At 48.1% G+C, this 18,129-nt stretch overlaps 2 protein-coding genes across 2 annotated transcripts; one reads left to right on the top strand and one right to left on the bottom strand.

The window, feature by feature from the left end:
• Positions 1–2,787: 2,787 nt before the first annotated feature.
• RBAK (RB associated KRAB zinc finger) lies at positions 2,788–14,086 on the bottom strand. Its single transcript, XM_049788595.1, has 5 exons — positions 13,911–14,086; positions 12,681–12,741; positions 6,740–6,866; positions 6,369–6,461; positions 2,788–4,816 (listed from the first exon to the last, which is right to left on the bottom strand). Exons 2-5 carry the CDS (start codon positions 12,693–12,695, stop codon positions 2,919–2,921), a joined length of 2,133 nt encoding a protein of 710 aa, XP_049644552.1. The 5' UTR covers positions 12,696–12,741; positions 13,911–14,086; the 3' UTR covers positions 2,788–2,918.
• Positions 14,087–15,693: 1,607 nt separating this feature from the next.
• Positions 15,694–17,596, top strand: LOC126029973 (speedy protein E4-like). The gene is made up of 6 exons (XM_049788194.1): positions 15,694–15,796; positions 16,148–16,444; positions 16,602–16,660; positions 17,044–17,129; positions 17,274–17,442; positions 17,537–17,596. Exons 1-6 carry the CDS (start codon positions 15,694–15,696, stop codon positions 17,594–17,596), a joined length of 774 nt encoding a protein of 257 aa, XP_049644151.1.
• Positions 17,597–18,129: the final 533 nt, after the last annotated feature.

Raw genomic sequence — 18,129 nt, 5'->3', positions numbered from 1 at the left:
GTAACTCCGGGGCATCGCCAGGTGTCTCCTGAACTTTTCTTATTATAAGGGTACAGTACATATTTTGAGGAGTTGGTTCACTCCTGACAGTGCTCAGAGGGTCATATGGGATGCTAGGGATCAAACCTGGGGCAACTGCATGCAAGACAAATGCCTTATCCACTGTACTCTCTGACCCCAGGAAACTATCTCAGAGCTTTATTTTTTTCTATTCAGATATACAATTCATCTCAATAAATTTTTAGCTTTCAGGAAATCATGGAACCCAACAAAGCGGTTATTGGAAAGGACATCCATTACAGTGCATTTTTTTTTTTGGTTTTTGGGCCACACCCAGCGTTGCTCAGGGATTACTCCTGGCTGTCTGCTCAGAAATAGCAGGCACGGGGAACCATGTGGGACACTGGGATTCGAACCTACCACCTTTGGTCCTGGATCGGCTGCTTGCAAGGCAAACACCACTGTGCTATCTCGTCAGGCCCTACAGTGCATTTTTACAATGAAGTCTGAATATTTAGTGCATGAGTCTGTCAGAATCTTTTATTCCACCTGAGCTTTCATGATGTTACAGGTCAATATTTTTATGTGAAATATAAAAACTCTATTATAGAAGGTAGTTTTTCCTATTACTGGGCTCTTGAATTTTTATGTCAATTTTAGATTTTTTTCACCCAGGTATGTGCTAGAACTTTAACACATCCTCCCAGTGATTTTAATTATGTGTACTGCCCAGGAACTTCGATGTACAAAATGTTGTCTGCAAATATCATTCCTAACTAATCCTCTTGCCTTCTGATTCTTTATTTTATTTATTTTTTGAGATGGATGATACTAAATAAAGTTGACAAATATCCTTTTTTTTCCCTTGGGGTGGTGGTGGGAGAGAATTTTCAACATTTCCCATTAGATATCAACTGTCAATTTGTAAAATTCTTTATGCAAGCAAATAACTTTCCTTCTATCTATGGCTTGCAAAGAACACAGATAGATGTTGGTTGCTACATAATTTACAGGGACTGACCTTCAGATATTAAAAACTGAAAAGAACTTTTTACTTTCATTACACAAATATGGTTTCTCTTGATTTTTTTTTTTGTGTGTGTGTTTGTCACACCCGGCAATGCTCAGGGGTTATTCCTGGTTCTATGCTCAGAAATTGCTCTTGGCAAGCACAGGGGACCATATGGGATGCTGGGATTTGAACCGATGACCTTCTGCATGAAAGGCAAATGCTTTACCTCCATGTTATCTCTCCCGCCTCTTCTCTTGATTTCTTTAAGGTCAGGTGTGTCTTCTGGCAAAATGTTTAACATTTGTTACATTCAGAGGGCTTCTCTCCTGAATGAGCTCTCAACTATTTTCAGTTCTTTTCCTGAGCATACCCATCTCCATTCTGTCTGCCCAAGATTAAAATACGAGATTACTATGAACAAGTTGCTGAAATTAGAATTGATTTGTCCTGAGTGGTCGAGGCTAATTAGAATGCATCCTGTTTTGTGAACGCAGATACCCAAACTCTTTCAGACAGAAAGAAGGGGAAAACAATTAACCAAACGTGCTGGAAACACATTAATCAGTTAAAAAAAACTGGGAATAAGTTATGATAGTATTTTACTACCAAAATAAAAACAATCTGAATTTTTTTTGGGGGGGGGGGTCACACCCGGCAGTGCTCAGGGGTTACTCCTGGCTCCATACTCAGAAATCGATCCTGGCAGGCTCGAGGGACCACATGGGCTGCCAGGATTCGAACCACCATCCTTCTGCGTCTAAGGCAAACGCCTTACCGCGGTGCTATCTCTCCAGCCCCAGAAACAATCTGGATTCTTAACAGGCACACTGCATCACCATTAAAGGCTAGAGGGGGTAATGTATGGGCAAAGCACATAGGGTAAGAGCAGCCCAGCTATCCTCTTCCACTGATTCCCAATCACCTGGTTTACAAAATTATCCTCAAACTTATTTTTTCCTGCTCTGTTGAAACATTTATTAAAACCACTGGCTCCTCTATTGCTGAGATATTTTTTTTTTAATTTTTTTTTTTTTTTCTTTTTTGGTTTTTGGGCCACACCCGGCAGTGCTCAGGGGTTACTCCTGGCTGTCTGCTCAGAAATAGCTCCTGGCAGGCACGGGGACCATATGGGACACCGGGGTTCGAACCAACCACCTTTGGTTCTGGATCGGCTGCTTGCAAGGCAAACGCTGCTGTGCTATCTCTCCGGGCCCTGAGATATTTATTAAAGTTCCATTTGCACATGCTCTTAAAGGATGGAAAACTGTATGCTAGAAAACACCTCACCAATAATATAAGCTGTTAATCCAACCGTCACCTTAACAGTCAATGAGTAGAATGGCTTTTCACCTATTTCTTAAATTCAGAGAATTACATAGAACTATGTTGAGATTGTATTTTAAAAACACTTCATAGAAACTGCCCCACTTAATTAATGCAACAGTCCTCAATACCAGTTTCTGATGCATTGGAAACTTAACTTTACACAATGGTTTATTCAGAGCTGATAGCATCTGGTATATTTCCTAGAAATATTTTTGAACAGAAATATGGCTTTTGATATTGTAATTTTTAAGACATATTTTCCACATTTACCGCTTGACTTCTGATTGGTACAATTCCCTGATTTATAAATACAATTTGATTCCAAAATAAACGTTTCAGCTCCTGTTTAAGTTATCAAGTGCTCGCTCAATAAGTTGAAGGATCTTGCTAAAAAAAAAAAAAAAAAACAAACCATCTAGCTGATTCTTGCATTATTAAGGATGCTTTGCTGTGATAATTGAATCAAATGAGCCCAATGCCTTTTATTTCTACAAATACCTCATCTCCTTCCCAAACAATATCCAATTTCCTACCAGATTTCACATATTAACATTAGAGGTTTCTAAAGTGATATTTAATTTCATAGGAGATTTTCCACATCAAGCACATTAATGCTTCCTCTACTGTGGATTCTTTGATGGCTGTTAAAAGCTGATCTGTGGTGGAATTTTTTCCCACACTCATTACATTCGTAGGGTTTTTCTCCTGAATGAGTTCTATAATGTACAGTGAGGTATGACTTCTGAGAAAATACTTTCCCACACTCATTACATTCATAGGGCTTCTCTCCCGAATGGCTTCTATAGTGCACAGTAAGATTTGACATTCGAGAGAAGACTTTTCTGCATTTACTACATTCATAGGGTTTCTCTCCTGAATGAATCCTATGATGGATTTTAAGATAAGATTTCTGAGAGAAGAACTTTCCACACTCACAACACTCATAGGGTTTCTCGCCTGTGTGCACTCTCTGATGTCTAAAGAGGGAGGAATTATGGGAGAAGGTTTTCCCACAGTCACTACAGCCATAGGGCTTCTCTTCTGAGTGAGTTCTATAATGCACGGTATAGTAGGTCAAGTCAGAGAACAGTTTTCCACATACATTACATTCATAGGATTTCTCTCCCTTTGGAACTGATGGGAAGGCTGAATTTCCCAGGAAGGTTTTCCCACATTTATTACATTCATAAGGTTTCTCTCCTAAAGGAGTGGTGTGATGATCAGGGAGATAGGAAAACTGAGAGAACTTTCCACATTCACTACATTCATGGGATTTCTCATCCGTGTGGACTTTCCGATGTCTAATGAAGGCAGAATTTAAATGAAAAGTTTTTCCACATTCATTACATTCATACGGCTTTTCCTCTAAATGACTTCTATAATGAATCGTGAGGTATGATACCCGAGAAAAAAACTTCCCACATTCACTACACTGATAGGGTTTCTCTCCTGTATGTATTCTCTGATGTGTGATGAGGGTTGATTTCCGGTAGTAGGATTTCCCACACTCATTACACTTATAGAGCTTCTCTCCCGTGTGTGTTCTCTGATGGTCACTGAGGGCAGACTTTCGGGAGAAGGATTTCCCACATTCCGAGCATGGGTAAGGCCTCTCTCCAGAATGATTTCTCTGGTGCAGGGTGAGATGCGTCTTCTGGCAGAAGGTTTTCCCACAGTCACTACATTCATAGGGTTTTTCCCCTGAATGAGTCCTCAGATGTTGAGTTAGATGTAGCTTCTGACAGAAAGTCTTTCCACACTCATTACATTTATAGGGTTTCTCCTCTAAATGTGATCTCCGGTGTACAGTGAGGGTTCCCTTTTGGCTGAAGGATTTCCCACATATGTTACATTCATAAGGTTTCTCTCCTGTGTGAGCTCTCTGGTGTATAATAAATTTCGACTTTTTACAGAAGGACTTTCCACATTCACTACATTCAAAGGGCTTCATTTCTGTTTGGGCTCTCTGGTAAACATTAAAATCTGACATCTGGATGAAGTCTGCGCTGGAACCATTCCACTCACAGGCTGACTTCCTTGTAAATGGGCTCTTGCGAGTAATGAAAACAGTTTTGTTGTCTAAGGCTTCTATGCATTTGTAGTCAAGGGGCCTCTCCAAAATGCTAATTTTCTGGAGAAGGTTTTCCTCACTTGGAGAACAAGCTTTTCCATTTGGAGCACATTCATATGATTTCTCTCTACACGCCTTCCCACATTCACTACACTCGCTGGGTTTTTTCCTTGCATAGCTTCTGTCGCCAATAATTAATGCTGAAGTAGAATCTAGGTTCTTTCCACAAGTCACACAATTATAAGATATTATGCTGGAGGAAACAGAACTTTCCACATATGTTTTGTCAACTGCAGGCCCTATCCTTCCAGTTGGGATTTTGCTGTGGGTAGCAACAGCTTGCCTTGAGTGTTTGTCTTCATTATATTGGGTCCTCTCTATCAAGTCATCAACTCCCCAGATTTTTCCTGAAAGAAAAGAAAGAAAAATCAAATTAAACCTTGTAAATCAGAATACACAAGATCAAAGACTAGCTCAGGGTCCTAAAGTGGAGATGATTCATATTTTAGGTCTTAGCTCCACAAATACACTTACTAGTATACATATACCTTCATTTTCTTTTTTTATTTGGGGGGGTCACACCCCATGGTGCTCAGAGGTTACTCCTGGTGATGCTCAGAAATCGCTCCTAGGGCCCGGAGAGATAGCACAGTGGTGTTTGCCTTGCAAGCAGCCGATCCAGGACCAAAGGTGGTTGGTTCGAATTCCGGTGTCCCATATGGTCCCCCGTGCCTGCCAGGAGCTATTTCTGAGCAGACAGCCAGGAGTAACCCCTGAGCACCGCTGGGTGTGACCCAAAAAAAAAAAAAAAAAGTCAGAAATCGAGGGGCCGGGTAGGTGGCGCTGGAGGTAAGGTGTCTGCCTTGCAAGCGCTAGCCAAGGAAGGACCGCAGTTCGATCCCCCGGCGTCCCATATGGTCCCCCCAAGCCAGGGGCGATTTCTGAGCACATAGCCAGGAGTAACCCCTGAGCGTCAAACGGGTGTGGCCCAAAAACCAAAAAAAAAAAAAAAAAAAAAAAGTCAGAAGTCGCTCCTGGCAGGCATGAGGGACCATATGGGATGCCAGGATTCAAACCACAGTCTGTCCTGGATTGGCTGTGTACAAGGCAAACACCCTCCTGTTGTGCTATCTTTCAGGACCCCTCATTTTTTTATTTGTGATATCACACACACACACTCAGACACACACACACACACACACACAGACACACACACACACACACACACACACACCAGCTGACTGATGCCTGGGTGGGGGGAATGAGGAGGGGAAGGGAGGGCAAGGGGCACTAGAAGCACCTCATGGCAAGAAAGAAAAGAAGGGCCCGGAGAGATAGCACAGCAGTGTTTGCCTTGCAAGCAGCCAATCCAGGACCAAAGGTGGTTGGTTCGAATCCCGGTGTCCCATATGGTCCCCCGTGCCTGCCAGGAGCTATTTCTGAGCAGACAGCCAGGAGTAACCCCTGAGCACTGCCGGGTGTGACCCAAAAACCAAAAACCAAAAAAAAAAAAAAAAAAAAAAAAAAAAGAAAGAAAAGAAAATGGATGATAAAAGATGATGAAAAGGAAAGTCAATGTTTCATCAGACTTTTTCATGTTGAAATAAAACTTAATGTGGAAACAAGGTGGATTAGACTGATAAATAGTAATATGAGAAAGAGGAGAAATACATAGTATGAGAGCCAGAATACTTCAATATAAACTTGCAATGTAAATGGAGGCAAGTGTGTCTGTCTCTTCCACCATCTCCATTTTTGTGGGGGGAGGGGTCACACCCAGCAGCGCTCAGGGGTTACTCCTGGCTCTATGCACAGAAATCGATCCTGGCAGGCTCGGGGGACCATATGAGATGCTGGGATTCGAACCACTGTCCTTCTGCATGCAAGGCAAATGCCTAACCTCCATGCTATCTTTCTGGTCCCCCAAACATTTTTATAATGTGATAGCCACTAACTTACCTGCATGATTCAGACAAACAAATTCACCTTCTACCCAGGGTTCCTCTCCCTGCTCCAACTTGACAATCACATTTGGTTTGGTGCTGTCATATCCTGCATGAAAAACAGAGCTTTAGGATCTCAGAGCAGCAGAAGCAACATCAGAATCTCCACACATCATGGAAGCAGAGGCGGAAATGATGTAAGGCTTGACTTCCCTGTTGTTCACCTTATCAGAATTAGAACCACTGACAGTAACTCAAGGTATCATAAAAATCTACACCTAGATGGATGAAAGGCAGTACATGGCATGATTAATTCTTTATTTCAACTTGTGATGGGAGTATTCTCATGGAAGGCCTCAATCTTAAACCTCTGAGTAATCCTCTCACCCAATGAGATGAGGTGGTTATAGTTCTCCAGCATCACGTCCCTGTAGATCAGCTTCTGCTCGGCATCCAGCTGCTGCCACTCCTCCTGGGTGAAGTCAACGACCACATCACAGAACGACACAGCCCCCTGTGACACCAGGAACAGAACAGAGTGATGTGGACAAGACATATGAAATACAAAGCGGACTGAGCTCCTGGGCTAGTTGACCATGAGCCCCATGTGCCTCTGCTAAATAGCACATATATAACTGGAGAATGGAATTCCACCCTTGGACTAACAGGTCTGACACCATCCGCTACACAAACACAAGAGTGTTGGAGTAACTAGGTCTTACTTTATTTAGGATAACTCTTCTTTGCATGTTCTTATCCCAACTGGACTGAAAGTACTCCAACTGAAAGTTGGAACCCAGGCCCGGAGAGATAGCACAGCAGTGTTTGCCTTGCAAGCAGCCAATCCAGGACCTAAGGTTGTTGGTTCAAATCCCGGTGTCCCATATGGTCCCCAGTGCCTGCCAGGAGCTATTTCTGAGCAGACAGCCAGGAGTAACCCCTGAGCATCACCAGGTGTGGCCCAAAAACCAAAAAAAAAAAAAAAAGAAAGTTGGAACCCTATCTCTACTTTTTCTCCACCCATGGAGGTAGTCCTTCTCTTCCTAATAAAGATCTTGGGTCAGAGATTTCTTCCAGTTTTAGTCCTACAGTCAGCCTCTCTGCCTGCTGGTACCCTTTGCCTGTTTGCAGATAGCTTATAGTGGAAGTTCCTGAACCTTTTTTTTTTTTTAAATCTTCCTAACCTTGTGTGGATTATTTTCTGTTTTGGTGTTGCTTCCAGACCTGCATTCCCCAATCCCCCAATCCTCTAGTCATGCAATTCAAATTGAAACAGAATTCAAGAATTATTGATTGAGAAGAACAGTATTAAAAGATAAGGAACAGGATGATCAATTCACCATAAAACCAAACTCACAACCATTTTCCCCTTCCTTACTTAATAAATTAAGCAGAATAGTCCTTTCATAAAAAAGGACATTCTGCTATAAAATAGCCAGGGAAAAAACTAAAGGCTGAATTAAATTTTAAAACACACTCAAGCAAGTCTTAATTACAAATGCAATAGACTATATAATTTAGTAGGCTTCTCAGAAAATGGAAACGATACTGAACAAGACCAGCTGTCTCAACATTTTCAGAGAATATGGGAGCAAGGACCCAGAGAGATAGCACAGCGGTGTTTGCCTTGCAGGCAGCCGATCCAGGACCTAAGGTGGTTGGTTCGAATCCTGGTGTCCCATATGGTCCCCCGTGCCTGCCAGGAGCTATTTCTGAGCAGGCAGCCAGGAGTAACCCCTGAGCACCGCTGGGTGTGGCCCAAAAACAAAACAAAAAAGAAAACAAAAAAAAAAAGAATATGGGAGCAAAGGAGTTGGCTCAAAGGGTCACATGCTCTGCAGGTAGTAGTCATAGGTTTGACCTTTGGCGCTTTACGGTTCCCCAGCACTTCCAGAAGTGAACACACCACACTGAGCTGGGTGTAGCCTCAAGATACAGAGAAAACATTGAGGGAGAATGGCAGAACTGTCCCAGACAGTCACAGGAGGCTTACACAAAATTGAAACTAGTCAAGAACCAAAGACTGCGCCAAGGAGGAAATACATCTGTTCCAGAAACAGCACTGAAGAGAGCGATGGAAGGACACTTGGTACCACACCCCAGGAAACTATAGACTGTGACGAGTTCAGGTTAGTGGGACCGATCCTAATAAGGGTGCAAAATAGGGAAGTGGTTAAGCTGATGGACATGTGAAGCTGTGGTTTCAATAACAAAAACAAAACAAAACAAAACCTAACATCAGAAGAAAGTCAGAGGGCATACAGAAATCCCAGAATAGATTCTGACTGACTGGGAGATCAATTATTGCATTACAGCTAAGTTGACTGTCTCAACATTACAGTAAAGAGGCAGAAACTGTCGGGCCAAATAAGCAACTAGGAGGTGCTGCTCACAACAAATGTGCTTTAAAGACAGTGAAGTGAAAGGATAAGGTGAAGCACCTTACGGGTGAGCATCATGCCTGGGATGGGCATTCCACATGCAGAGCAGTCCCAGGGAGGAAGAGGCCACTACTAAGGGCAGAGGAGCTGATTCATCAGGACAGCAAAAACATTTTCTTTTTTGGTTTTTAGGTCATATCCAGTTGTGCTCAGGGATCATTCCTGGCAGTTAGGGTATGACAGGGACTAAACCTAAGTCAGCTAGGGTACCCCTAAATCACACTCCAACCAGATCCAGACCAAGAAAAAAAACAACCATTTTCAAATTTGCTCGATTTGCTGTTACAATTGATTAGATAGGGACCTGTGCTGGAAAAAAGGGCAAGGCTAGGACACCCTTAAATTACACTCCAAGGGGCTGGGCGGTGGCGCAAGAGGTAAGGTGCCTGCCTTGCCTGCACTAGCCTAGGATGGACCGAGGTTCGATCCCCCGGCGTCCCATATGGTCCCCCAAGCCAGGAGCGACTTCTGAGCGCATAGCCAGGAGTAACCCCTGAGCGTCACCGGGTGTGGCCCAAAAACCAAAAAAAAAAAAAAAAAAAAAATTACACTCCAAACAGTTCCACCAGATGAACAATTCTAGACTATCCCACATACTAGAGCACTGGCTCTCTTCCATGCACCAACACTTTCCTGACAAAGATGATATTCCAGGCCCCAGTTAAAGGGATTCTTCCCTCAGGCAGCATTGCTGTGCACAAATTACAGACTGAAGCAAACTATGAGAAATCACCAGAGGGCGCTTATTCACAGGCAACTGAAATAATCTGCCTGGGTCCTCTGAATGATAGGCTGTGAAATTTGTGAGGACACTGAGAAACTTTCCTGCATTAAACAGATTATGAAAACATGCAGGATAAATGCCATTTGTTTTCATGAGAGGCAGGATCTTCTACCAGGATTAAACACTATTACAGGGGCCAGAGGGATGAAGTGAAACCCAGAACCCCAGAACCTGAGGACCACATAGTACTACATCACCAGGCCTGAACATCAAACTGTCAGGGGCCACCAGACACTAAAGTACTTGCATAAGGCCGAACTGGGTATGATCCCTGGCACCCAGATAGTTTCCCAAGCCACAGGTGACACAAAAGAAAAAAAAAAAGACAGTGATGGAGGTCCCTAGAATTATTTTTTATTATTAGAGAGGCCAGAGAACAGAGAGATAATACAGTGGTTAAAAGTGTTTGTCTTGGGCCCGGAGAGATAGCACAGCGGCGTTTGCCTTGCAAGCAGCCGATCCAGGACCAAAGGTGGTTGGTTCGAATCCTGGTGTCCCATATGGTCCCCCATGCCTGCCAGGAGCTATTTCTGAGCAGACAGCCAGGAGTAACCCCTGAGCACTGCCGGGTGTGGCCCAAAAACAACAACAACAACAACAACAAAATGTTTGTCTTGGGGGCCGGAGATATAGCACAGTAGTAGGGCATTTGCCTTGCACACAGCTAATCCAGGACCCATGGTAGTTTGAATCCTGCCATCCCATATGATCCCCGAAGCCTGCCAGGAGCGATTTCTGAGTGCAAAGCCAGGAGTGATCCCTGAGCACTACTGGGTGTGACCCAAAAACTAAAAAAAAAAGAAAGAAAGTTTGTCTTGCTAATGGCTGACTCCAGTTCAATCCCTTGAACCACAAGCATCAAGTGTTGAATTTCCAAGCATTCAGGTACAGCCAAGAAGGACCCCAGGACTCACTGAGGAAGCCCAGAGCATGCTCAGCGTGGCAAGAATGGAAGTGCCTTATCCTTAGCTCCTTGCATTGACCCACCCACTTTAATAACAAAAACAGAAAGTTACCAAGAACATTAGCAAAGTTGAAAGTTGTCATAGGTTTTTTTTTTTTTTAGCCACACCTGGCAGCACTCAGGGATTACAGGGATTACTCCTGGCTCTGCTTTCAGAAATCGCTCCTGGCATTCTCGGGGGATCATATGGGATGCTGGGTCGAACTCGGGTCCATTGCACATCAGCAGCATGCAAGGCAAACGTCCTACCGCTATGCTATCACTCCAGCCCCATGGCTGTAAATTAGTACAGAACATGAAGTAATTGTGCCACGAATACAGATAAGAATTCTTCTGAGGGGCCGGGTGGTGGCGCTGAAGGTAAGGTGCCTGCCTTGCCTGCGCTAGCCTTGGACGGACCGCGGTTCGATCCCCCGGTGTCCCATATGGTCCCCCAAGCCAGGAGCAACTTCTGAGCACATAGCCAGGAGTAACCCCTGAGCGTTACCGGGTGTGGCCCAAAAACCCAAAAAAAAAAAAAAAAAAAAAAGAATTCTTCTGAATCTCATGAGGCACAATCCGAAACACTCCAGGGGGAACTTGACATCTGTTCTTAAATGATTCAAAGAAAAAAAAAAAAAGTATTTCCATTCTGATTGTGATAAAACAAGCGTGGGATAAGGTAAAGCAAAGGAGACTGATGAGAGAGCAGAGGGGGTAAGGAATTTGCCTTGCATTCCTCTGAGCACTGCACATGGCCCTCGTAGCACCACCAGCAGTCACTTTTGAGCACAGAGCCTGGACTATACCCTGAGCACTGTCAGGTATAGCCTCAAAATCAAAGGCAAAAAAGGGAAGAAAAAGAAAGGATTATTTTCAGGACCTTTCCAAGTTTCCTGCAAATTAGGAATTTTTTCAAAATAAAATGTTAAATAAGAAAGAGTGCTAACAGGCCTACAAGATATCTCAAGAGACAGAACATTTTCCTCGCACATGGAAGGCCTGAGTTTGACCCCTGAACTCCAACACCATAACTGCATGGACGGCTGAGCACAAAAAGGTGAAGCCCAGGTGGCACCTGACACATCAGGGGGCTAGTTCTACACCTCTTCCAGCCTCCAGCACAGAATCGAGGGACACAATCCCTGTGAAATAAAGCTAAAAATGGGAGAAAATATCAAGAAAACAATTAAATACAGCCTCCAAACTCTGTATTCCTAAATATAGGTGTGGATTTTCACCCCTACAGTCAGTCAATCTGGAAATGCCTTCCTCTGCCTGATTAATTGTGTTGGGTGCCAGGACAAACACTGAGTTCTCCAGAGCAACTATGAGCACAAGTCGCATGGTGGTCAAAAAAGTTGGCCCGGGTCTATCAACTTTGAAGGTTCCAAGTCCCACGAAATCTCTAAAATTCAGTTACCAAATATGTGTCCTCATGTGACAAAAAGAATCCTCTCATGGACAGGTCCCATTTTCATCACAGTAATAATCAAACAGCCTCCCATTAGGCATCACATGACACAGATAAACACACGTGCCACAAATAAGGATGCATGTATGACTGTGAAAGACTCCTGCTGAGTTACCCCTCAAACCAGATTTTCCACAATCACGCTTTCACGAAACAAGGTTCCTACTCCTTGGGTAGGAAAGACAGTACAGGGGGAAGCCACTGCCTTGCACACAGCTGACCAATATTTGATTCTCAGCACCACACTTAGTTCTCTAAGCTGCCAGGAGATCCCAGAGCAGACTCAGGAGTAAGTCCGGAGATCCACCACTGGTGGTGTCAAAACAAAACAAAAATAAACAAACAAAAAACCTTCAAAAAAACCACAAAAGGGGCAGGTCAGATGTACAGCAATTAAGGGCCAAACCTGTCCCTAAAAGCCAAAAATATTCAACAATAAAATATAAATACAGGGGCTGGAGAGATAGCATGGAGGAAAGGCATTTGCCTTGCATGCAGAAGGACGGTGGTTCGAATCCCGGCATCCCATATGGTCCCCCGAGCCTGCCAGGAGCGATTTCTGAGTGTAGAGTCACAGGAGGAACCCCTGAGCGCTGGGTGTGACCCAAAAACCAAAATAAATAAGGAAATCCAAGTCATCTCAACTACCACAGAACGGAGCTAGGTACATCAACAAAAAAACGCACCTGAGATTGATTCATTTTCCGCAGCTCTGGGGAAGTCGAGATTGACCCTCACTGACTGTACCTGAGAGAGAAGCAAAGGAAAAGTTCGTGAACATTAGGCGTGTCTGGAGGTATCTCACTCCCCTAGGGCCCCCAAAAGATGACATCCTGGGCACAACACCGAGGGAGGGTAAGAGTGATGTGAAAAGACACACATTTCTCCTTCCTAACTCCAACGCAACCCAGGCTTTGAGTGGCTGCTGGCAAGTGAGTGCGATTACTGTCCTTTTTTCAAAGCGTCTGTCAGGTACACAGAAGTTGTAGGGGCCAAAGTGATTGATCAGTGGGTAGGGCCTTTGCCTAGCATTCAGCCAAGTGGGATTGAGGTTTCAGGCATCCAATAGGGTCCCCAAAGCACTCCAGGAGCGATCCCTGAGTGCAGAAACAGGAGCAACTCTGAGCAACACAGAGTGTGGCCCTTAAACAAAAAGTTGTAAGAATGTTTTTTGTTTTTGTTTTTGGGCCACACCCGGCAGCGCTCAGGGGTTACTCCTGGCTCTGGGCTCAGAAATTGACCCTGGCAGGCACAGGGGACCATATGGGATGCCGGGATTCGAACCACACTCCTTCTGCATGAAAGGCAAACGCCCTACCTCCATGCTATCTCTCCGGCCCCAACAATGGTTTTTTTTTTGTTTTGTTTTTTGTGTGGTTTTTGGGTCATACCCGGCAGTGCTCAGGGGTTATTCCTGGCTCCAGGCTCAGAAATTGCTCCTGGCAGGCACGGGGGACCATATGGGGCACCGGGATTCGAACCGATGACCTCCTGCATGAAAGGCAAATGCCTTACCTCCATGCTATCTCTCCGGCCCCAACAATGTTTTAAAATCCTGTTAAACACCATTGTATTTTCTTAACCTCTTTATCTTCCTTCCAATCCAGAACACATGCATGACAGATAGGAGCTCTTGAAAAGTGGCAACAATGGGAACAGCAGGATTTGGCTTTTAGGGCATCTGGGTCCACTTGGAAAACGTGGTACATCAGGTTTGCAAAGAAACTCGCGATGCAGCGCTGAAACCACGGCCGTGAAATCCTTGCACGGTTGCATTCACTACCCCTGGGGCCAGCACAAATCCCCTTCCCGCCCCAGGGCCCCCAGGCACAGGGATGCGTCCGCAGCAACAGGGGGCGGGAGGGAAAGGGCCGCGGAGGTGGAATGTGGCCACGGGCCCGCGAACCTGAACATACCCCGGTGCAGACCTGCCCTTGGGGGCCTCACAGGTTGGGGCGCTCGCCGGCCCCTGCTCGCACCCAGGGCGGGGGGGCCCGATCGAGCTTGGCCCGATGCACGCAACAGCGAGCCCGCACAGCCTCGCGGGACGCTTTTCAGCCCCAAAGCACCAAGAGGCCACAGCCTGGGAGCCCTGAGCGCCCTGACCTGGGCACACACAGGAAGAGGGACCATGAGTCGGTTGTGCGCGTGCGTGAACACGCTGCACGTACGCGCAGTGCCAGGATAGGGCGCCCCGGAAATGAACGGCACCAACCTCCGGACTTCATTTCCCAACAGGCACCTCGCCGCAAATTAGGGAGCGTCTGAAAAGTCTGTCAGCCAAGCCAAACGCAGGCGAAAAAATTTGCTGGCCAAAGGGGATGGAGCGTTAGTCAAAAAAAAAAAAAAAAAAAAAAAAGGTAGAGTGTTTGCCTAGCACTCAGTTGACATAGGTTCGATACCCGGGCCTCCGAGGACTGCAAGGAATAATCTCTGAGCACTATTAGGTGTGGCTCCAAAAGAAAGAAAATTCTACAAGAGAATAGAGTCACTGAAGCGAAGCATCTTGTGTGCATGAGAAATGAGACTGGCAGACAGGCTCCTGTCCTAATTCTGCAGAAGTGCAGGTGAAAAAGCACCGCTTCAAGGGCAGCCTGGAATGGGAAGTTCTGTTCTTGGTCCTAATTTTGCAGTCACATCATAAACAGCTTCATAAACTTCAGTCTTGCATCCTCATAGAATCTCTCTCTCTCTCTCTCTCTCTCTCTCTCTCTCTCTCTCTCTCTCTCTCTCTCTCTCTCTCTCTCTCTCTCTCTCTCTCTCTCTCTCTCTCTCTCCCTCCCTCCCTTCCTCCCTCCCCCCCACATTCTTGCAGATGGGAGGAGGCTGCAGTACAAGGATTGTGGGTGCTCAGTGCTCCATCTCCACACCATAAAATACTCTGAATATCCTCTTAAGGGAGACTTGGGGGACCAAAGGGGGTACAGAGTACAGTCACGTAATCACACCTGGCAAAGACCATGTGCTGTCCTCTCATTTCAGCAATAAGGCATGAGTTTGTGGGCTTGGGCGTGTTATAGCCCACGTGGGTGATAAAGTATCCGCATGGACACTGATTTGGGAGTCACCCAGGGCAACCATGTGTACCCCAACTTGGGTCCCCAACCCTGCACACACAGTTGCTTATTTTCTTTTTTTGTTTTTTGGGCCACACCCGTTTGATGCTCAGGAGTTACTCCTGGCTAAGCGCTCAGAAATTGTCCCTGGCTTGGGGGGACCATATGGGACGCGGTCCTTCCTCTAGCGCCACCTCACCGCCCCCCCCTTTTTTTTTGGTTTTTGGGCCACACCCGGCGGTGCTCAGGGGTTACTCCTGGCTGTCTATTCAGAAATAGCTCCTGGCAGGCACGGGAATGGGACACCGGGATTCCAACCAACCAACTTAGGTCCTGGATCGGCTGATTGCAAGGCAAACATCGCTGTGCTATCTCTCCGGGCCACCCCCCCCTTTTTTTACAGTTGCTTATTTTCAAACTTTGGGCTGGGTCGGGTGCGGGGGTGGGGTGGGTTCCGATGACATCAGGGCTTCAGGTGGCCCCGATTGGAGGGGCCCAGGTCTCTGGAACCTGGCAGTTGCTGCAGGACAACAGGAGCCTCTGGTCTCAGACCAAACAGCCTCCAACACTCATCTAGTGGAAGGAGCCTTGAGCCTTGAGCTACAGCCAAAGGAGCACTAGGCCTCGGGAAAACAGGAGCTACATGGCCAACAGGGGGCAGGCGCCGGGCCCTGAGCCCCAGAGCCCCAAGATAAGCAGTTCGGGGATCCCCCTAGGCCTGGAGCAAGAGATGCTGGACCCTCCAGGTACATGCTGGGGTCACAGGGCTGGGGGCTGAGCCTGGAGCAGGGCAGAAGTGGGAGTCTGAGAGGGCGGAAGGCGGATGGGCACAGCCAGGAGGTCGGGGGCCGGTGGGTGGGGGGACAAGTGGACATTCGGGACACGGAGGGGGAAGAGAATGGGGGCGGGGCCGAGAAGTCAGAGAAAGTCTACCCTGAGGAGGCTTAAGAGGTGGATGGCAGGGCGTGGGAGGGGGGTTAACCAGGACCTGGTGGCTGTGCAGGAAGAAGAAGCCTGGGGGCTGGGATTCCCCTGAGACCATGGGCTGGGGAAGGGGCTGATGCAAACTCACAAACAGTGCCTGGTCTCTCCCTCAGAGCACTGGTGGGTCCACAGACCCTGGTTCCCTGCTCAGGGCCGCAAGAGGAGGAGGGCCCGGCTGTGCTGGGAGCAGGAAGAAACTGAGGAAGAGGAGGAGGAGGAGAGAGATGAGGATGATGACGAAGAGGACAACTCCCGCCCTGGATTATTTGCCATCCTCACCCGTGCATTATTCTCAGAGGAGCAGCAGCAGGAAGATGAGGAGGGTCCCTGCAGGTGCCCCAGGAAGCGGCTGCGGCTACAGGACAGGGAGGTTCTCCCAGAGCACCATATCGCCTTCGCCAGGCTGCTAAGTAGGAGCTCCTGAGCCCTGACCGGGACAGCTGGTGGAGGGCACGTCCCTGGGCGATCCCGGACTGCTTCGTTGGGGGAGGGCCTGGCCCGGGCTCTGCAGGCCTCCCTGGGGACCTGCACTCCTCACTGGGGTCCCACAACCCGGTCTTTCTGCAGGTGACCCGGTGGTGAGGAGGTTCCTGGCTTGGGACCAACACCTGGAGGTGTCCGACAAGGTGTCTGCTGGGGTCTCTCCCTGCTCGGGAACCCCCACCCCAACTCCCTCACCCTGGGGTCCGGACCGCGCCTGCTGGCCCAAGGTCCTGGGACTTGCTCTGCTCTTTTAGGGGCTGCTGAGTGAAACTTGGAGAACAGGGGCTGGGGTGAGGCGGGTCACAGTCTCCGAATCTGGGCCCTGGCCTGATCCCAGGCACAGAGCCAGCTCTACCCCCCCTCCCGGGCCTGGGCCTGGGCACCCCCACCCTCCCTGGGCTGAGTCTGGGTGGGTTCCTTCCTCTGGTCAGTAGGACCCCAGTGTTCTATCCCACGTCCCGCCTCCTTCCCCTACCCCACACGGGTCCTTCTCCCCGGCCCTCCTGACTGTCCCGTGTCCCCCCAGTACCAGCTGGCCATGGTTGTGGCCTACTTTAGCCGCTTCGGGCTCTTCGGCTGGCAGCTGCAGCGCATCCACTTTTTCCTAGCGCTGTGAGTCCGCGCCCCGGGGAGCCCTCGCACCCACCCTGGGACCTGCACCCTTCAGCCTGGCCCCTGGCCTGGGTAGCCTCAAGGGTCTTGGGGAGACAGAGAGGTGGGGCCGCTCCTGCCCCTTACGGCCAGCCCCGTGTGCAGGTACCTGGCTGGCAACATAGAGAACCACCAGGAGGCCAGAGAGACCCTATTCTCCTTGATGGAGGACAGCCACAGCCACCTGCAGCGGCCCCAATTCCACCGCCTGCGCCTGATGCTGCTGCGCTCCATGCGCTGGAGGACCCTAGTGAGCCGGGACGAATGCGAAGAGGTGGGTGCCCGCGGGGCTGGGTTGTGCAGGGGGGAAGGGAGCTGACCCAGCTGCAGGGGCCCAGGGACTCACCCCGCATCTCCTGTGTCCCCAGATCCAGGCCTTCGATCCCGATCTGTGGGTTTGGGGCCGGGACCATGCGCGCCTGACCTAGAGCCACGCCCAGAGCAGGCCAGAGCCTGGGGAGGTTAGTGGGGCCCTTGGTGCTCCTCAGCTTCTGTCCTGGGGACCCCTGAGCTGGGGCTCAACCTCTCAGATCTCAACAGGCACCCACCTCAGCCCAGCTCTGGGCCCCGATACCCTCGTGTTGCTTCCCTGGAATGATGGGGTTTCGGGGCCCCCTGCCCCATGAGGTCCTGTCCCTGGGCTCATCCTCAGATCCAGTGGATCCACTCGACTTGGGTGGCAGATCTGGGGGGTGTGTGCAGGGCTCGCCCCAGGCAGGGGAAGCTCGTATCCGAAGACTGGGGGACCCCTCTGGGGCCTGCCCAAGACAGAGTCCTCACCAAGGACTGTCATTCGTCCCTGGGCCCCGTGTGAGCGCTGTCCCCTCCCCCCACAACCCCCCTTCTGGTCCCTCCAGATCACGATCAGGGATGCCCAACACCAAGTTCCCCAGACTCTGTCCAACAGCAGCCTCCTGGGACTCCCAGAAGTACCATCACGTGCAGTGGTCCTCAAACTATG

Source organism: Suncus etruscus, chromosome 15, assembly GCF_024139225.1.
Source record: "Suncus etruscus isolate mSunEtr1 chromosome 15, mSunEtr1.pri.cur, whole genome shotgun sequence".
Taxonomy (NCBI): Eukaryota; Metazoa; Chordata; class Mammalia; order Eulipotyphla; family Soricidae; genus Suncus; species Suncus etruscus.
Note: the sequence above shows the minus strand (reverse complement) of the source record. Positions and strands in the feature narration are given on the sequence as shown.

Bases quoted from the DNA above. Each gene is read 5' to 3' on its own strand.
- RBAK (XM_049788595.1), bottom strand. The intron at 6,462-6,739 runs GTGAGAGGATTA...TTTTTCATGCAG, and splicing joins TAACCACCTCATCTCATTGG to GATATGACAGCACCAAACCA. The intron at 4,817-6,368 runs GTAAGTTAGTGG...CTTTTCTTTCAG, and splicing joins TGTTTGTCTGAATCATGCAG to GAAAAATCTGGGGAGTTGAT.
- LOC126029973 (XM_049788194.1), top strand. From the start codon at position 15,694: ATGGCCAACAGGGGGCAGGCGCCGGGCCCTGAGCCCCAGAGCCCCAAG. The intron at 15,797-16,147 runs GTACATGCTGGG...TCTCTCCCTCAG, and splicing joins AGAGATGCTGGACCCTCCAG to AGCACTGGTGGGTCCACAGA. The intron at 17,130-17,273 runs GTGAGTCCGCGC...CCCCGTGTGCAG, and splicing joins ATCCACTTTTTCCTAGCGCT to GTACCTGGCTGGCAACATAG.